The sequence below is a fragment of the Carassius gibelio genome, chromosome A8 (genome assembly GCF_023724105.1).
Source record: "Carassius gibelio isolate Cgi1373 ecotype wild population from Czech Republic chromosome A8, carGib1.2-hapl.c, whole genome shotgun sequence".
Classification (NCBI taxonomy): domain Eukaryota; kingdom Metazoa; phylum Chordata; class Actinopteri; order Cypriniformes; family Cyprinidae; genus Carassius; species Carassius gibelio.
In genome coordinates, this window is record NC_068378.1 from 17,516,483 (window position 1) to 17,536,395 (window position 19,913).

Sequence of the window (19,913 nt, forward strand, 5' to 3'; positions counted from 1 at the left end):
GAACCCACAATCCACAGCTCCAAAGGCTGATGCCTTCTCCATTAGGTCACTGGGCCTTCATAATGAAGCGCGTAATTTAAAAAGGCCACGATTCTCAGATATTATAAAAATGACAGATGGCAAAGTGTGGAAACATTTCATCTTTATATTTGTTTACAAACATCATTCAGAATTTCATAAAACTCTCATTCAATCTCACATATAAGTCTTTAGGTATTAGACTATTCCATGTGAAGTGGTTATATTATTAATGTTCTGCATATTTACACTCATGAAATAAAGCTGTTGGGAATGGGAGCAAACGCTGGGGATAACATAGAGATGTGGTATGACAGACAAGTCCATAGCTGCAATCTGTGGTCATTTATTTTTAGAAAATGTTCAGTAATTTCCATTTTTATTGTATGAGCCCCATGAGTAGGACATAGTGTTCTGCTTCTGAAAAGATCACTGTTGCTGTGTCTGTCCTATTGGTATTGTTATCAGTAGGAATGAAGAATCCGACAAAAGGGCTAGGCATATCAGCAATATGTCAAAATCAACCACATGTACAAAACTGGAATAAAAAAATTAAACCAACCAATTAAATAATAGTAACAAAATAGAAAATTAAACAACTTTTCCAAAAAAGACATTGCTTTTGTTTTACTGTCTTATAAAGGTGTTCATGAAATTCAGGCCAAGCTCTGTGCAACTTCTCCTCCTTTTTTTTTTTTGTTTGCTTGTTTGTTTTAATGAAATATTAAGCTGGAATTGGAGCAAACACCACTTAAAGACTGAAACCATGTTCAAAGACGATTAAGCAATCCTGGAGCCTATCATGAAAAAAAAAAAAGCTGGAACAAAAATACACACATACTGTTTACACAAAATGCCAGACAAACCCGAACAATGATTATAAGTGTTCATATTTCAATTATTTATGATTACATTTCTTAAAATATTTATTTGAATAATTTAAAATACTGTTTATATATCTTAGGTAGGAGAATCCATCTGTAAATGGCATTTAGAAATAAACAGACAACCATAGACATGAATGATGGAGTAAAAACACATTTACATATATAAAACATGTTCAACATGATAAGCTGTTTACAAAACAAGTCCTTTCAGAGATCTGAATTTAAAGAAAGAATTGAAAACTGCCATGTTGACAGGATAAATTGGAGCTGGTCTCTTTTATATATTGAGCATGAACTGGTCACAATATTTCAGAGCAAAACCTTCTTTTTCTTACTTTCTGTGACTCAGAACTGCATGATTGGTCAGTCAGGATTCTGTTGCTCCACCTGCAAGCCCTTTTTCTGTTATTCAAAAAGATGTAACACAAGTCATCTCATCAGCCAATTCCTCTTCCTCGTGGCTCCTGATCGGCTCCTCATCACTGTATATGGCTGAACCACACATGTCTGTGTGGTTCAGGAAGCCTTGGCTCTCCCCAGGGCCCCCACGACTCAAGAGATCACTTGCAGCACTTTCCATCTCATCTATGGTCATGTGACAGGCATCTGCAATCTCACGCTTGGCAAAGGCGACAAATTTTGGGTCCTTGGCATACAACCCCAAACCCTCAGAGATCAAGACCTGAGGAAGACAAAAAGAGAAAGATCTGAAGTGACTGATGGCACCATACATGTCAAACTCAGATGACATACATGTTACTGTTCAAAAGTTTGTGGTCTTTGTAAGTTATTTTTCTTGAGGGATTTAATATATTTACTAAGCAAAAATGAATTAAACTGATAAAAAGAAGTGAGAGTCAAGACATTTAAAATATTACAAAAGATTATAATTTATAATAATAATTAATTACTGACAAGAATAAATGTTTCTTGAGCATCATATTGGCATATTAAAATGGTTTCTGAAGGATCATGTGACACTTAAGACTGAAATAATGACTGCTGAAAATTCAGGTTTGCCGTCACAGGAATAAATTATATTTCATAATATATGAACATTATTGTATTTGATTTTATATTTTACAGTTATTTTATTAAATATATTACATTCCATTATTTTACTAGATAATTTTATTTAATATAAAATCCATATATAATACATATATACACATGCATACATACACATACATTTATAAAAATATATGAATATAATAGTTATATTTATCTAAATAAGTTTAAATAAAAGGATTATATTATATCATATCATATTATATCATATATCATATGATATAATATCATATCCTTTATGATGTAGTGCATAATTTAAAATGGCCACAATTCTCAGATATTATAAAAATGACAGATGGCAAAGTGTGGAAACATTTAATCTTTATATTTGTTTACAAACATCATTCAAAATTTCATAAAACTCTCATTCAATCTCACATATAAGTCTTTAGGTATTAGAATATTCACTTCTTATAGAAGTGGTTATATTATTAATGTTCTGCATATTTACACTCATGAAATAAAGCTGTTGGGAATGGGAGCAAATGCTGGGGATAACATAGAGATGTGGTATGACAGACAAGTCCATAGCTGCAATCTGTTGTCAGTTATTTTTAGAAAATGTTCTGTAATTTGCATTTTTATTGTATGAGACCCATGAATAGGACATAGTGTTCTGCTTCTGAAAAGATCACTGTTGCTGTGTCTGTCCTATTGGTCCATACTATCTCATACAGCAGCATTAGGCCTACTAATTTTGTGAGGAGCTCATGTGCTTGCTTAGATGATGTTAAGTAATGTTCCCTTGACGTTGCTCTAATGTTGTTTTAGATGTAACATGTTATAATGTTACTGTTATATTGATGTAGTCAAAATGTCATTTGTAATGTTATTTTTTATATTTTGGTAATGTTGCTCTCATGCTCTTGTGTTTCTCTGCTCATACCGCTTCCACCAGACTGTCAGCGCTGCCTCTCTTCTCGCTGTATTGAGGACTGAGTTGGGAGGGGACTCTGAGGGTAGTGTAGGCTCTATATGGCTGCCCTCCTCCACCTGTAGAGGTTCCCGAGTACCATCCCATACTGGGATGCTGAACCGACGCAGGCACTCTGACACCACTGGCCTTTTTGTCCCAGATGCCCACAGATGCCCCTTCTGCTCCCTCCTCCTCTACCAGGATGAGGGGAGCGTAGAGGAGACGGCCCCGTCGAGGGCCGGTGTTTGCCCAGGATGCTGTTGAACCCGTGGACGATCTAGCGCTGCTTTGACGAGAATCGTAGCTTCCGTATCCCTAAAAGGGAGAGAAAGAAACAGAAGAAGACTGAGTCACATAGATTCTGTTCAAACACACTTTCATAATGTTGTAGCTTGATAATATTCAATGGAGTTGCTTCAGTTATAAAAAGCAGTTGGCAAACAGGAACGGTGAACTGTATGAAGATAAGGTGTTTCTTCAACTACAGGCAAGTTTAGACCCTGTAGACTTTTGAAAATAAAATCCTTGTCGAAATTTTTTAAGCATGTTTAATTCTTCTGTTAAGACTAATTTCACTAGTCAAGTTTTATGCATCCTATAAAAAATACATAAAAATTAAATATTATCACACAAACATATCTCACATATTGTTACATATATTGACTACAGTTAGCCCCTAATAAACTTTTTTCAAAAATGTATTTACTGAGCAGTTATAGTGAAGCTTGAGATTGATATGCGAGACGTAATATGTAATATATTTTAAAAATATTTTTTACATAATGCATATTAAAATATGTACATTTATTTAGCCATATGTTTGTTTGTTTTCAAAGTTGTTAAAATAATAACTCTTTGATTAATTTTTCAATTGAAAGCCTGGGTCTGGGAAAAGGGAACAAACTATAAAATCAAATGCATTTGAAAAGCAGAATGTTTTTTAATGTGATCTTCATTTGACAAAGACTGAATTAATTTAATGTAATTTATTTTAATGTTTTATTTTATAATCCATGTCACTTTAGTCAGCGAATAAAACATAAACACAATGCAATAAATGATATCCATGTGTGAACTTAAATATGAAAATGATGTAACTGTAACATTTGGGAATTATGTGAAAACAAAAAGAACACAATTATTTAATATTGTGCGATGGATAAGAAATGCTATGTAGTAATATTACCTGTGAGCGCACTCTGCAGGGAGGGGAGTTCTGATGGTATGTTCCTGGGATGGGCAGATCATCGCTACTACCTTGCCTTCTTAAACACTGTATGTTAAACGAAGCCTTTCTCGCTGAGAAACGGACAAAAAAATAATGAAAAGCAGTTTAAAAGCAATTTACAGATTACTTCTACAGGTTCAGTACAAACCTTGATTACATACACAGAATATTACAAATAACAATTATTAAATACATAAATCAGAATGGATGATTTTACCTGTAGGTGTTGCTGGCAGCAGGCGTCTCCGTGCTGTCCTCCTGCCTTCACCATAACTGTTTCCATAATGATTCCCATAGACAGGGTGCCTCATAGAGAGTCCATCATTCATGTCTCTATGTCCCGGGAACATTGTGCTGTCCTCTGGATAACCATGTCTGAGGAAAAAAAGGATTTTATGTATTAAAATTCATAAAATTAAACAGCATCCAAATATGAATTCATTAATTCAGGCACAAATAAGACTTGATGAGTACCTTTCTCTAGAGATGACGCTCTCGCTGTCCTCATCTTTTCCATAGAAGCGCTGCTCTCCAGGGTACTCACCATCTTCCTCTCTCCGAGATAGGGGAGAGGAGAATCTGTCCCTGGAGTCCCTCCTGAGGGAGAAAAAAGGAAACCAGCCATCAGCAGGAGACTGAGAGAACAGCAGACAGGAACAGAGAAGGGTGATGGGTGGTTCTGCAGACTGCGTGGAATGCTTACCTTGGGTATTTGTAGTATGATGGTCTATCAAACAAAAAAAAAAAAAAAAAACAGTATGTAAAACAAATTACCAATAAATTGCATAATTAATATGAGGTATAACATAAATAAATACAGTACAAACAACTAGCTTTACCTCCTGGGCAGCTGGTCAATCACACCATTCTTGTGCTGGTAATGAAAGGAGGAACGCAGGCTGTCTCTTCTTCTAAAGTTCTCGTGCTCCAGAGTGCCGTTCCCATTTGGTGTTTTTGCTAAGGAGCTCCTACGTCCCAGTCCCCCATTTAGGATGCTATCTCCTGAGACAGGAACAGGAGCACCGCTGGGAGTAGTGACCAAAGAGGAGCGCCGGCTTTTGCTTGAGGGCTCAGTGTGGCCTGCATAGCCATTTTCATTCTAAGAGGCCAACAACATGAAAGAGAAAAACCATAACAGAATTTGTATTTAAATATAGAGACATTTTTTATTTATTTTATATATATATATATATATATATATATATATATATATATATATATATATACTGTATATATATATGATAGGTAAAAATTGATAGCCTGAATGTACTGTAAGTCGCTTTGGAAAATGCATATATTTAATTAAATTTTAATGTAATTTTATATATATATATATCAAGTATATTTACACTTTTGTTCAAAGTTTGTTCTCAGTACAATTTGTTTTGGGAAAAAATACATTAAATTAATTAAAAATGCCAACAAAGACATTTATAAAGTTACAAAAAGTATATATATTTCAAATTAATGCAGTTTTTTTAAACATCCTTTTGCTTTCTGTTTACAACAAGAAATGTTTCTTGGACACCAAATCAGCGTATTAGAATGATTTCTGATGGATCATGTGATGCTGAAGAGGCTTCAGCCTCTGGAGCGGGAGATTGTGGGTTCAAGTACCACTTGGGTCTCCAGCCTTTCGATGCTGCTAACAGTGCAAGGACTCAAAATACTTTAAAAGTGTGCTGCAAAAATGATTGTGCCTTTGAGAACAAATGACTCTACTTACTCTACAGGTGGTAAACTTTTACCAAGGAAAGCAACTATTAGCAATCATGCACTCTATGATTGCCGTAATCAAATTATGCACCTTAATATAATGTATGATGAATGCTGGCAACATCAATGGCTAAGGGAAGGGAATGCAATAGTTTATGTACTCATTTCATACAACCAGCCAAACCACAACATCTACACCTGCACCACAAAATCCTCAGCCCAAACTTCTATTCATTACCTGATATCTGCTCCTGTCTGCTACTCAAATTACCATCCATCTCAATAGACCAAGTGTCTCATTAATCTGAATGATGATCTAACCCTTCTGTCTCTGACTATTTCGATATAATGGGCTATTTTATATTCAGCACATTTATAAGATGAATTTAGTGTGCTTCAGTTAATTGATTGAAAAACAGAGTAATTAAAGTTTCAGAAATTTGCTCCAAAATAAGATTAATGGCACCTTATAACTAGGATCATCTTCCTCTTGCTCCTCCTCCAGGCCCTCTTCTTCCTCCCCCAGATCCTCGTTCATGGCCAGTCTCATTTCTGGCCCCAGGTCCTGCAGAGTTCTCAGCCCTGCCTGACACAGATGCACACGGAAAGAGACAAATGCCACAGTATATATGCAGCTCACCATGCAGCTGAGTTAAACAATACATACAATCAGGCATGATACATACAGCACAGACACTCAGACTGCTAAATTTTGACAGAGTTTGGGAGAGTTTAGACATTAAAGGGGCCCAGTGGCCTAATGGATAAGGCATCAGCCTCCGGAGCTGAAGATTGTGGGTTCGAGTCCCACCTGGGTCAAAAACCTAAAAATTTGTGGTGCAACAGAAGTTAACTTTAAGTTAAAAGTGCAGTTCTGCTTGATGAGTTTGCTAGGATCATATGAGATGACTGAGGTCACAAACATAATGATAATTTAAAACCTACTAGAGCTGCAAGAGGTTTTCTGTTGTTTTCATGGTTTATACTTAGAATTAATGACTGAGACCACATGGAAAAAGTTTAAAATAAATAGAGGTCTAATAGCTATGGTATCAGCTGAGAATTGTGGGTTCATATCCCACCTTGGTTACAAACCTTGTTATTTGTACTGCCACCAATATTCAAGTTAAAACTGTTATTCAAATATATTATCAGCTACTAGGGTTAACCTATCAAAGACAATCTGACTGTTGGAATGTTGAAGTGTGTCCTGCTGGATGAATTCGCTGAGATTATATGAGAAGGATGAGGCTGTAAACATAACTTAAAATCAAGTAGGGTTAGAAGAGGGAATCTAAATTTTGTTATGTTACCATGGCTTGTACTTACTATTACTGAGACTATATATCAAAGTCACAAGAAGGCCTAAAGGCCTAATGCATAAGGCATAAGCCATTGGATTTGGGAATTGTGGGATCAAGCCTTGCCTGGGGTGCAAACCTTACATTTTTGTTATTTATACAATTTAAGTTAAAATTGTAGAGAAAAACTGATATCACCAACCAATCAAAGCTAAGCTTTGTGTTAAATGATTTAATGAAGTTGAAGCGTGTCCTGAAGAATTACATCAATAATATGAGATACTCTGAGGCTGTAAACAAAACGACTGATAATTTAAAACCAAGCAGGACTGAAAGAAAAAAATCATAATACTGTTGCTTTCATGGATAATACTTAGAACTATTGACTGAGACTACATGAAGATGCATAAAAATGGCCTAGCGTCCTAATGTATAAGGCATCAGCCTTTGAAGCTAGTGGTTGTGGGTTCAAGTCCCACCTGGGTCATAAAATGAGCTTCTTTTGATTAGAATGTAACGTGTTTTTCAAAACTTTTACTCTAAGATTGGCAGATTGTGAAAAAAGCAACCTGTAAGAATGATAAAATGTATGAAGCATGGCCATAAACACACACATGTAACCTCAACCCACCAATGAAAGCACACCCACAGAGAATACTAATCAGAGACTGTAAGGTGATACTTGATATGAAGATAGTCAGGATCACAGTTCTATAGTGAAGACTTTTGTTAGTTTAATCTAACAAGTGGATCATCTCTCAGTAGTTCATCTCTCAATGTGGAATTTGTACAAAGCCATTAAATAATTTAAGTCATCGTTATGATTTTATTATGTGCAAGTGCGGGGCATTTTGCATAAAATGTGTGATTTAGCAAATGCAGTGGTATTATTGTGTCCACATAAAGACACTCCATAAATAAAATGCAGAAGCTGGGATAGAGATCTACCTGTAGAGCTAAAGGGTTACCATTCTCTGTCTCTCCCAGACCCACTATCTCTTTCCTTTTCCGGAATTTCCTGAAATAGTCCTGGATCAAGAATGTGGCGTAGAATTTACCCACAGTCACTTCCTCATCTGTAAAATAATCGACATAGAATGTTGGAAATAAAACAGCACAAAAAGTTGAAAAATGTTTCTGATTTGCGTAACTGTGTTTATTTGGGTTTCGCAGCACTCAGAACTGAATTGAGGATGCCTTTTAAATGACAGTTAAATAGGAATTGAGACAGATTACCTGAATGATCTATTCTTGTGTATTCTGTTTATATGTGATAATTTCGCAACTTAGTAAGTTCTTCATTCCATTTAAAATTCACAGTTCTGTAGGCTATAGAATATACAATTCAAATTTCACTTAAATGGAGCCAATTTTGCCAAGCCCTGGTGCATTGTGGTAATTTCACTGATTTAAAGAACTAGAAACAGTAAATGTAATCCAGAAAGAATTTACCAGCAGGGGGTGGAATAACCTCATCCAATATTTTGGGTTTTGTTTTCTTCCAAATCTTCTTAATGATGATTCTCAACTCTTCGTTCTCTTGATCAGGGTTCCCTGAGAACCACACATTACAGCCACATCAGCTTACACAGCTACCTAAAGACCATGTCATTTTACACACCGATTGTCTTATTCATTCTCAGTTTTACTGCATATTGTTATTCTGCATGGTAACCTGTATGGTTGTATGTGGTTGAATTCAGTAATGTTTAATTTAAAAGAAAGAAAAATATGATAATGAAAGAAAGCCTCCAGAGTTTATATGCAAAGCACACCTTCATATAAATCTCCTGTACCTCAAACAGAGAGGTGCAGTGGATGAGTATGCAAAGGGTGTGTGTGTGTGTTTGTGTGTATACCCATACTGACCCTCAGTTTTAATTTTCAGAGCTGTTCTGACCAGGGCGAACAGGGTGGCATTGAAGGTCACCGTACCATCACTGTTCAGGGGCATATTCATGGCAACCAGCCTCTAACAGAAAGAAAGAGGGAGATATAGTGAGAGAGAAAGAAAGGAATGTGAACAGACCAGGTGGATTTTGTGTGTGTATCTGTACCTTGCATGCCACACGGTGAGGACAGAGCTTTCCAAATCCAAGTGGCGGCTGGATTCTCCTGAGCAAAGCCACTACATCCAAATGTTTTATACGACCCCTGGAAAACAAACACTCATTTAATTAATCTAAAAAAATAAAAATAAAAAGCATTAGAGAGAGAAAAATCTTACTTGGCTTCAGGGTCATACTCTGACCATATTCTTTTAAACTCATCCAGGTGATGTGGCCCGAGAATCGACCAATCACGGGTCAGATAGTCAAAATTGTCCATAATGACAGCAACAAACAGATTAATAATCTGAAAAAGCACAACAAAGAAAAGCATTTGCATTTCACTGTGCAAACCACACTGAAAACATTTTAGCCTACAAAGGGTTATCGTTATATTTGTCAGAAAAAAGTTAAAATATAAGAGTTTTCTTTTAATTTTTAATAAAGCTGGGAAAACATACAGCCAAAATGTAACTGCATGACAAAATTTATAAAGGGAAAGTTATGAAGAATAGAGTTAATTTAATGAACAACAGCATTTTACCAAGAAGGCGCAGAGCATAAAGAAACTGATAAAGTAGACAATGGCAATGGTGCTGCCACAGGAGAATTCTTCCCCGGGTTCATAGTCTGACTCTGGGTCACAACGCTTTCCTGGAAGACTGGCCAACATGATCTCCTGCCACGCTTCACCTGTTGCACACCTGCACACGAAGAGCACAGATGCCTTTATCCAAAACAACTTACATTGCATTCAAGGCATACATTTTCTAGGAATCAAATCCATGTACTTGATGTTGCAAGTACCATGCTCTTCTGTTCTGACTGTGAGTGACAGAAAAACACACTCTCTCACCTGAAAAGAAGCAGCACAGCCTGCGGAAAAGTCTGAAAATTGTTGTTCCTGTTAATTTGTGTGTGGTCATGCATGGCGATCTTTCCGAATGTCTGATGAATAAAGCATTAATTATATTGTAAATGGTTTAGTTGTTCATTAAAAAGCCTGTTTGATTGAAATAGAAATAGTATAAACTAAAAATATAACAAAAAATATACATTTTCCCAGCCTTCAATTACCTGCATTCCAATCACGGCATAGATGAAGAAGATCATAGCGATCAGAAGAGCAACATACGGCAGGGCCTGAGGGACAACAAGAACAGTTAGACTACAACATTTGCTCAAAATATGAAAAATGGATTAGTAATCATTGTCCTCTGACCTGGAGTGATTTGACAAAAGTCCAGAGCAGGGTACGAATGCCCTCTCCCTTGCTGAGCAACTTAACCAGTCGCATGACCCGAAACAGGCGGAAGAATGTAATGGACACACGAGAGCTGTCCTCTGAGCTCTAAAGAGAAAATGAACTATAAGTGAGCTAATGTCTGCATTAAACCCAAATTGAATCATTATTAGAATTTAATAAGACTCAAATGATAGACAGAAAAAAATTGCCACTGATTTGAACTTGAACTGCACAATATGGCAAGTTATCTTCGCAAGTTTAGCCTATATTATAGACCCCATCTATTTCAGTCTTGTTGGTCGCATAAGGAAAAGAGAAACTCACACTGAACTCTGTAACCACAATGTCCACCACACTTCCCACCACAATCAGAGCATCAAAGGAATTCCACGCATCGACAAAGTAGTGCTGCAGTACAGAAAATAGTTATTAAAAATCAACCAGATATTAAGAAGAACATACTTGAAATGTTCAAGATGAAATAAAGCTTCAGAATGAATAGTAAACACATATCACATCTGCAAGTGAAATGACTGACCCTGAGTCTGAGAGCCATCAGTTTAATAATCATCTCCACAGTGAAGAGGCCGGTGAAAACCATATTGAGGATGTCCATCACATAACTAAAAAATTTTGACTGGTCATAGTGCTGTGGAAGAATCCAGAAAGAGTGTGATTCTACATTCAGCATTTGACTTATGTGTTTAGATCGAGGCCTTCTTCAAATGGTTCAGTGCAGCCGACTTCTCATTCAAATGGTGCTACTCAATGCTGTTTTATTCTCAATACTATATCAGCACTGGCCTCAGGGTTCATGTTGGAGTTTAAGGATGCTCATATAACCTCAGAATACCACAAATAGACTAAAATTCTGATTATAAATGCTGATTATACTGCTTATGTAAGACTTTTCAGACTCAGCTGTTTACCTGCACAGCCAGAGTAACAGTGTTGAGGAGAATCAGCACAAACATGATGTACTCAAAGCCTGTGGAGTTGATTATAGACCAGAACTTGTACTGCACTGGGTTTTTGGGGATGTACAGCTTCAGCGGCTGGGCCTTTAGGGCGTATTCCACACACTGTCTCTGTAAGTAACAAAAAGAAGGAGACTTAATGTGAAAAAGACACACTGGAGTACAATAGTGCACAACTCATCGCAAATAGGCTATTATTCAAAATGAAAAGTCAACATGAAATCTTACATACTTTTAGTACAAATTTCAGTTCTTATTATGAATGATTTACCTGTGCATCATAACACATAGACTGCAATATTATTATTGAATACCCCATTTTAACAAGATATAAAATACTATTTAAAGGTTTGGAGTTGGTAAAATGTTTAATGTTTATGAAAAAAGTATTTTACACAGTTGCATTTTTTAAAACAAAAATATGGTTATGAAAACAGTCATGTTGTGAAATATTATTACACTTTGAAATAACCATTTTTTATTATAATATATTTTAAAATGTAATTTATTCTTATGGTGGCAAAGCTAAATTTTCAGAGTCCATTATTCTAGTCTTCAGTGTCACATGACCCTTCAGAAATTCCTCTTATGCGCTGATTTGATGCTTTTTGATTATTTTATTACAGTAATTATTAAAAAAGAAAAGAAAAATATCATACTGACCCCAAACCTTTGAAAAAATAATTTGCGATGTTACAGAGATAAAATTGGTTGTGAACTTAAATGCAAAATGTAAAATACTGGAATATGTCAGTATTCTTTAAAATAGCCTTTCTTCCAACCTGGTTTTTGTCCAGCTCACAGTTCTTGAACTCAGCCTCTCCTTGCTCACGAAAAGTGATGATGACAAAACCCACGAAGATGTTCATCATGAAGAAGGCAATGATGATTATGTAGACGATGAAGAATATAGAGATCTCCACACGGTAGTTGTAAATGGGGCCGTGATTTTCTGCATTGGCATCAATGGCTTTGTACAGCAGCCTGAACAAGGAAAAATTACATGTGAAGCAGGTTGTACAAACATGGTCATGGTGACCTTCGGTGACATACAGTATTGTTCAAAATGATAGCAGTACAATGTGACTAACCAGAATAATCAAGGTTTTTAGTATATTTTTTATTGCTACGTGGCAAACAAGTTACCAGTAGGTTCAGTAGATTGTCAGAAAACAAACAAGACCCAGCATTCATGATATGCACGCTCTTAAGGCTGTGCAATTGGGCAATTAGTTGAAAGGGGTGTGTTCAAAAAAATAGCAGTGTCTTTGACTGTACAAACTCAAAACTATTTTGTACAAACATTTTTTTTTCTGGGATTTAGCAATCCTGTGAATCACTAAACTAATATTTAGTTGTATGACCACAGTTTTTTAAAACTGCTTGACATCTGTGTGGCATGGAGTCAACCAACTTGTGGCACCTCTCAGCTGTTATTCCACTCCATGATTCTTTAACAACATTCCACAATTCATTCACATTTCTTGGTTTTGCTTCAGAAACAGCATTTTTGATATCACCCCACAAGTTCTCAATTGGATTAAGGTCTGGAGATTGGGCTGGCCACTCCATAACATTAATTTTGTTGGTTTGGAACCAAGACTTTGCCCGTTTACTAGTGTGTTTTGGGTCATTGTCTTGTTGAAACAACCATTTCAAGGGCATGTCCTCTTCAGCATAGGGCAACATGACCTCTTCAAGTATTTTAACATATGCAAACTGATCCATGATCCCTGGTATGCGATAAATAGGCCCAACACCATAGTAGGAGAAACATGCCCATATCATGATGCTTGCACCTCCATGCTTCACTGTCTTCACTGTGTACTGTGGCTTGAATTCAGAGTTTGGGGGTCGTCTCACAAACTGCCTGTGGCCCTTGGACCCAAAAAGAACAATTTTACTCTCATCAGTCCACAAAATGTTCCTCCATTTCACTTTAGGCCAGTTGATGTGTTCTTTGGCAAATTGTAACCTCTTCTGCACATGCCTTTTTTTTAACAGAGGGACTTTGCGGGGGATTCTTGAAAATAGATTAGCTTCACACAGACGTCTTCTAACTGTCACAGTACTTACAGGTAACTCCAGACTGTCTTTGATCATCCTGGAGGTGATCATTGGCTGAGCCTTTGCCATTCTGGTTATTCTTCTATCCATTTTGATGGTTGTCTTCCGTTTTCTTCCACGTCTCTCTGGTTTTGCTCTCCATTTTAAGGCATTGGAGATCATTTTAGCTGAACAGCCTATCATTTTTTGCACCTCTTTATAGGTTTTCCCCTCTCTAATCAACTTTTTAATCAAAGTACGCTGTTCTTCTGAACAATGTCTTGAACGACCCATTTTCCTCAGCTTTCAAATGCATGTTCAACAAGTGTTGGCTTCATCCTTAAATAGGGGCCACCTGATTCACACCTGTTTCTTCACAAAATTGATGACCTCAGTGATTGAATGCCACACTGCTATTTTTTTGAACACACCCCTTTCAACTAATTCAACTAATTGCCCAATTGCACAGCCTTAAGAGCGTGCATATCATGAATGCTGGGTCTCATTTGTTTTCTGAGAATCTACTGAACCTACTGGTAACTTGTTTGCCATGTAGCAATAAAAAAATTAACGAAAAACCTTGATTATTCTGGTTAGTCACATTGTACTGCTATTATTTTGAACAATACTGTATGGAGGAAGATGTCAGAAGCAGACTCACGCTGGCCAACCCTCAAACGTGGAGACTGTAAACAGGGCCATCATTCCCATCAGTACATTATCGAAGTTGAATTCACTGTTGATCCAGATCCTCTCTCTCACCATTGGATGACTCACATCTCCATCTTTATACACCACAAATGTGCCCCTGTGTCACACAACAAATTTGTAGGCACAAATGGATGTCCACATAGACCACAAACAATCATTCATGACACATAAGCATACATGTTGCTCAAATGCGCACACAGTGATGATAGATGCAGAAATATGGCATACTTGCACTGTTCTGGGGTGTTTTTAGCTTCATCTGTGCAGCGATAAAATTTTCCCTACAAAATACAACAGTAATAATGCATTACAAAGTACTTTAGTACATATTAGTATTAGTATATATATATATGTACATAAATATATTCATGTTAAACTTGTGGGAGCACAGGATGTAGACAGCTTTTTTCTGTGTGCATTTTACTTTGAAAAGCTGAACACCGATGCAGGCAAACATGAACTGTAGTAGAGTGGTGACTATCATGATGTTCCCGATGGTCCGTATAGCCACAAACACACACTGTACCACATGCTACATACAGTACACACACACACAGAGAGAGAGAGAAATAGAGTTTGCAGAACAACAATGGCACACAAAGTCTCAAACTATTTTGTGAAAATGAATTACACTAACATTCAAAAGTATGGGGTCAGTAAGACTGTTGTTTAATTAAGGATGTTTAAAATTGATCAAAAGTAACAGTGAAGACTTTTAGGTTACACTTAAAACTGTAATAATATTACAATATTACTGTATTTTATACGGCTATATAATATTTGTAAATAAATGTAGCCTTACTGAACATAAAGGACTTCTTTCAAAAACAAAACAAAACAAAAAAACTTATAGAGCCCAAATTTTTGCATGAACTAAAGATTAGAGTATGTAAATGTGATCTTAAGTTATAATTGACAGAAATATTGTCATAGTTGGCAAGTTACATACAGTATATTCATGCTTTTAAAACCTTTGCCAACAACTACACGTGCAGATAAAGCACAGACACAAACACACTAAAAGATGTACCTTGAGTCCTTTGGCTCTGTTGATTGCTCGAAGTGGCCTCAGAACTCTGAGCACCCTAAGGATCTTCACTACAGAGATAGCACTCGAACTAGTACAGAAAAATTGCAAGCGAGGTTTGTATGTGTGCATGCAAAAAGCATAGACTGATCCTATTTCATTCAGTGTCTCTTAACAGTGTGATTCATATGGTTTCATAAGCAATCAAGTCATTACCCTTTTCACCTCATCAGACTGAATACAGGTATTTCACCTTTTCCATACAATTATGTGCCAAAGTAAATACTATCAATATTTAAATTAATAGCTGGAAACATCTGTGCATCAGATTTTTATTTATTTATTTTCACATTTGCAATGCATTCAATGGTGGATATGGGAGCCATCTTCATTTATCCACCAGAGGGCGATGCATACACTCACATACACTGATCCATACATCAGATATCACAGTTTCACAGTTATTCTGAAAAGGGAACTTTTGATTTATGAGTGTAGTGGACTTACTGCAAGAAGAAGGAGACCAGAGACACACTGACCACCAAAAGATCCAACAAATTAAACCAGTTTCTACAGAAGGAACCCTGATGGAGGAACGCGCCATGCACTGTCATCTACAGAGAGAAAAGGGATGTTTGAAGAAACACAAGGGCGTTATATCAGTGTAGCAACACTTCAGTTGTTTATAAGAACAGTTGATTGATTGATCGGTACCTTCAGTAAGATCTCCACAGTGAATATAGAAGTGAAAGCATAATCAGCATAGCCCAGCACCTGTAGAAAGCAAAAAATCAGTTCCCCTGATATAAGATATACAGTATATATATTTCTCACTGGCATGAATGATGTATGCTGACAGATTTGTTGCTTCCATTGCTTTTGAAGATTCCTACCAAATAATCATGGTCTGAATCCTCAACATAATGTCTTCTTTAACATTCATGGAAATAATTGCTTGATAACCATTAGTTCAGGACCTTGACCCCAGTCCTGACCCCAAATCATAATACTGATTGCTTGATCCCAGTGTTGTTCCAGGACTAACAAGGATGCTGAACAAAGAACATTTCCTACTTAAGGTAAATCATGTTAAGCTATATATGTGTGTGTGTGTGTGTGTGTGTGTGTGTGTGTTTGATGGTCAGCTGATTGAGGGATGGCGTTTCCCAGCTGGCACTGAAGAGATCGTCCAACATGCCAATCAGGACAGCTGCAGTAAATTACTATTTCTGATGCTGCTTGTGTGTGAGCAGGAAGCTCACATTGTTCCTGAAGGAGTGAGCTCTGATAGGGTCCTCCGCAGCCAGAGAAATGCTGCTGAGAATGATGAAGACCAGGATGAGATTAGTGAAGATGTGGTGGTGGATCAGGAAATGGCAGCCCCTTCTTATTCTGGAGGAAGGAGAGAAAGAGAACTGTGGTTAGCTGTGTGTTGTCTACATGGTCCAATTTTTTTTTTAAATTTATACAAAATATAAATATATATATTATCTACATTGCTCAACTCACGGAGCATATGAGGAAACATAAGACAGAAGCATTTTACATGATTATGAATATGCTGTGTCCAAAACCACTTGTTAACTATTTAGTACATAGGGAATGTCACAAAAAACATTGAGTGAGTGAAAATAAGCGTATTTGGATGCATTTCCATTATGTTGCAAATGTTGCATCCCAAATAATTCCAGAGTTTGTAAACAGAGGGAAAACTTATGTCCTTGCTGTTTAAACTACAAAAATAAAACAGATTTGAGTAAGCTACAATTTTTACCATTTACCTTAAAGAGATTTGACTTTTTTTACTGAACATAGGGTGAAATTTATCCGAGAAGCCAAACATTTTATTTCATTGAAAAATAACCTCAGAACGTTGTTCTGACACATTCCTGGTGAAAATATGAGAAAACACTATTTATATGTTTAAGGTGGAATGAGTTTCAAAAATATAGTATAGTAAAAAGCACAGTTATTTCTGCGGCATAACACAAAATACTGTTATATGACTTACATATTTAGAATACATATTTATATAACATAGTACCAATTATTTAATTATAGTTTACCCAAAATGTATTTTGTTAACTCACCCTCAAGTCATTCCAAACCTGTATGACCTACTTTCTTCGGCTCTAAAGAAGACGTTTTGACGAATGATAACAAACAGTTTTGACTTGCATTGTATGGATGAAAAACACAGACAAATTGTTATTTTTTATTATTGTTTCTGTGTTCCAAGGAAAAGAAAATCTAAAGGTTTGGAATGACAAAAGTAAATTATGACAGATTTACTTATTATTTTTTGTGGGGTAATGGTCAAGCATTGTCTTGTAATAGTGTGTGAGTGGTGTAAAGTGCACACTCACGGGTTGGTCTTGCTGAGGCAGAAGAATGCACTGCCCTCTGGGATTGGTAGAACTTTCTCTTTAGGAGGAGCAAAGTCAGCAACATTGAGCTGAGTTATCCCTTCTTCCAGCAGAGAAGAACAGAAAGAAAAAGAGAGGGAGAGATAGGCCGAGAGTTAATGAGATCACAATCTAGCTCTATCACCACCACTAAACCACAGGACACTCAGCAAGAAGGACTGTTAGTGCAATGTGTGTGTGCTGTAAGATGAGTAATTATGGTCACAAATGTCTTCAAAATCACTACAAAAAACATTTCAGAATGAAAAAACTGTTCCAGTGCAATATGTTGACTAATGTCTGTGGACTTTACCTCCATCATCTCCCTCTTCAGGCTCCTCCTCTTCCTCATATTCATCATCCATGTCCACCTGTTAAAAACAGAATTCAAGAAAGACATTAATGTGACAAATCTTCAACACCATCAAAGACAGAGGAGTTTGATTTCCGTACCTTCACCTCTTTGTTCTCACTTTCAACTTCAACCGGTTCCTCTTTTTTTTCTCTGTCAGGATCAACAGAACCACATGTCATAATTTTAGTTTGGTTTTGCATATACTGTACAGTACAGTGGGTGAAAATGTGTCTTTCTATTTTGCCCAAAACAATTATCAGCATAACAGTTTCAGTAAAATGTTGAAATGAAAAATTAACATGAATGTCAGAATGTCTTAGCATTTGGTTTATCTCCCTTTTGCTTTAATGAAAGAATCATAATTCTTATTAGTTTGTAAGGTGTCTGATTTTTTTTTCTTTTAAAACTTTTATTTTCTTCTTTTTCTAGGTTTAAATGGGATTTTAGTATCTTCGATTTTGAGTGTGATTCCATGGTGTATGTCTAAGAATGATAAATGCATATTCTGTCATATTTAGAAATTTAGATGAGGTGAGATTGAATATGATCTGAGATGGTTTAAAAACACACTCATTCTTCTTATTGTCTCCATCCCCTCCAGCTAAGTTGTCAACAGCAATGGCCAAGAAGACGTTCAGCAGGATATCTTAGAAATCAGAGGTTAAGATCCAACAACCATACAAACAGAAAGATAACAAACCAAAACCAACATCAACAACAAAACAGACATCAGGATTTGCACTAATGATGGAAAGATTGAAAGTTTCCTTTCAATCAAAAAACAATGTTGTTGAAATAGTGTTACATTAGTATTTCACTAATGATGAAAAGGCTGTGGGTTTGATTCCCAGGGAATGCTTTAATCAATCCAATGTATACCTAGAATGCAATGAAGCAAGTGCAAATCGCTTTGTTAATGAATGTAATAAATGTAAGTAAATAAAACTGTTGGTGTTTTATTGATGACATCAGATAAACAAAATTAAAGCATAATAAATAAAGCAAGTGAATCTGGTTTCAGATAGAAAAGGATACAATTACCACAAATGAACAAAATCACAAAGTAAAGACAGACTATCATTCCAGGGAATACTGGGCCGCCATATGCCATGATACCATCATACATTACTACATTCCAGTCTTCACCTGTTAATATCTGAAGAGAAAAAAAGACCTACATTTAGCACAAAAAACTTAATAACTCAGCTATACAAAACAATTTAAAACATTGACTTCCTTAACTTTATACTTTAAATGCATCATGCTTCTTTAAAAAGCATTGTACATTATAGATTTTTTATTATTTTTCTGCTTATTAAATAACAAAACGTAATGTTTATACAGTTTTAAGGGAGTTTATTACCTGAAAGCAGGTGAGCAGGGCCTGAGGGAAGGAATCAAAGGTACTTCTCTTGGTTTGTGTCTCATCAAAGTTGAACTTCCCTCCAAATAACTGCATGCCAAGCAGAGCGAAGATGATGAGGAAGAGGAAGAGCAGCAGCAGCAGGGAGGCAATGGACTTCATGGAATTCAGTAGCGAGGCCACCAGATTAGACAAAGCCGTCCAGTGGCTAAGGAGGACAAGAGGAGTAAGAATTAGCAGGGAGGAGTTGTGATAGGGAAAGAGAGAAACAACAGGAACAACACAAAAAGACACCAGAGGAAAGGGGGTATTAATTTTTCTTCTAGAAAATAACTAAATCACACATAGTTTTTAGACATGCTCTATATTTGACAGGGCTGCAAACATTAGAAACTTTAAAACACTGTAAAAAAATGCTGCTTATTAGTGTTCGACCGATATATCGGCCGATATTTGACATTTTTCAATTATCAGCATCAGCCAATACATTTTTCTGCTTGGCCAATGTGTTCAAGGCAGGACTTTTATTTTGACGGCACTGAGAACAGCATTATATTATTATTAAATATTTATTTATTTGTGAAAAATACTTTGTCATCTG

At 36.3% G+C, this 19,913-nt stretch overlaps 1 protein-coding gene and 1 non-coding gene across 2 annotated transcripts in view; one reads left to right on the top strand and one right to left on the bottom strand.

The window, feature by feature from the left end:
* Positions 1-125: 125 nt before the first annotated feature.
* LOC128018705 (voltage-dependent L-type calcium channel subunit alpha-1D-like) overlaps positions 126-19,913 on the bottom strand; it is a 34,972-nt gene continuing 15,184 nt past the window's right edge. The window contains exons 13-46 of the mRNA XM_052604415.1: positions 19,313-19,520; positions 18,985-19,105; positions 18,520-18,595; positions 18,048-18,099; positions 17,908-17,965; positions 17,556-17,658; positions 16,452-16,581; positions 15,904-15,963; positions 15,697-15,803; positions 15,193-15,280; positions 14,587-14,694; positions 14,391-14,443; positions 14,113-14,259; positions 12,188-12,389; positions 11,358-11,516; positions 10,967-11,077; positions 10,753-10,836; positions 10,405-10,533; positions 10,260-10,325; positions 10,039-10,130; positions 9,727-9,886; positions 9,362-9,489; positions 9,192-9,288; positions 9,004-9,106; positions 8,587-8,688; positions 8,083-8,210; positions 6,300-6,428; positions 4,957-5,216; positions 4,821-4,844; positions 4,592-4,714; positions 4,335-4,492; positions 4,076-4,188; positions 2,860-3,204; positions 126-1,587 (exon numbers count right to left, since the gene is read on the bottom strand). Coding sequence (XP_052460375.1) covers positions 1,315-1,587; positions 2,860-3,204; positions 4,076-4,188; positions 4,335-4,492; positions 4,592-4,714; positions 4,821-4,844; positions 4,957-5,216; positions 6,300-6,428; positions 8,083-8,210; positions 8,587-8,688; positions 9,004-9,106; positions 9,192-9,288; positions 9,362-9,489; positions 9,727-9,886; positions 10,039-10,130; positions 10,260-10,325; positions 10,405-10,533; positions 10,753-10,836; positions 10,967-11,077; positions 11,358-11,516; positions 12,188-12,389; positions 14,113-14,259; positions 14,391-14,443; positions 14,587-14,694; positions 15,193-15,280; positions 15,697-15,803; positions 15,904-15,963; positions 16,452-16,581; positions 17,556-17,658; positions 17,908-17,965; positions 18,048-18,099; positions 18,520-18,595; positions 18,985-19,105; positions 19,313-19,520 — 4,297 coding nt within the window. The 3' untranslated portion in view covers positions 126-1,314. The remainder of the gene's footprint in view (positions 1,588-2,859; positions 3,205-4,075; positions 4,189-4,334; positions 4,493-4,591; positions 4,715-4,820; positions 4,845-4,956; positions 5,217-6,299; positions 6,429-8,082; positions 8,211-8,586; positions 8,689-9,003; positions 9,107-9,191; positions 9,289-9,361; positions 9,490-9,726; positions 9,887-10,038; positions 10,131-10,259; positions 10,326-10,404; positions 10,534-10,752; positions 10,837-10,966; positions 11,078-11,357; positions 11,517-12,187; positions 12,390-14,112; positions 14,260-14,390; positions 14,444-14,586; positions 14,695-15,192; positions 15,281-15,696; positions 15,804-15,903; positions 15,964-16,451; positions 16,582-17,555; positions 17,659-17,907; positions 17,966-18,047; positions 18,100-18,519; positions 18,596-18,984; positions 19,106-19,312; positions 19,521-19,913) is intronic.
* Positions 6,580-6,652, top strand: trnar-ccg (transfer RNA arginine (anticodon CCG)). The gene has a single exon. It is a non-coding gene; the product is annotated as a tRNA-Arg (tRNA).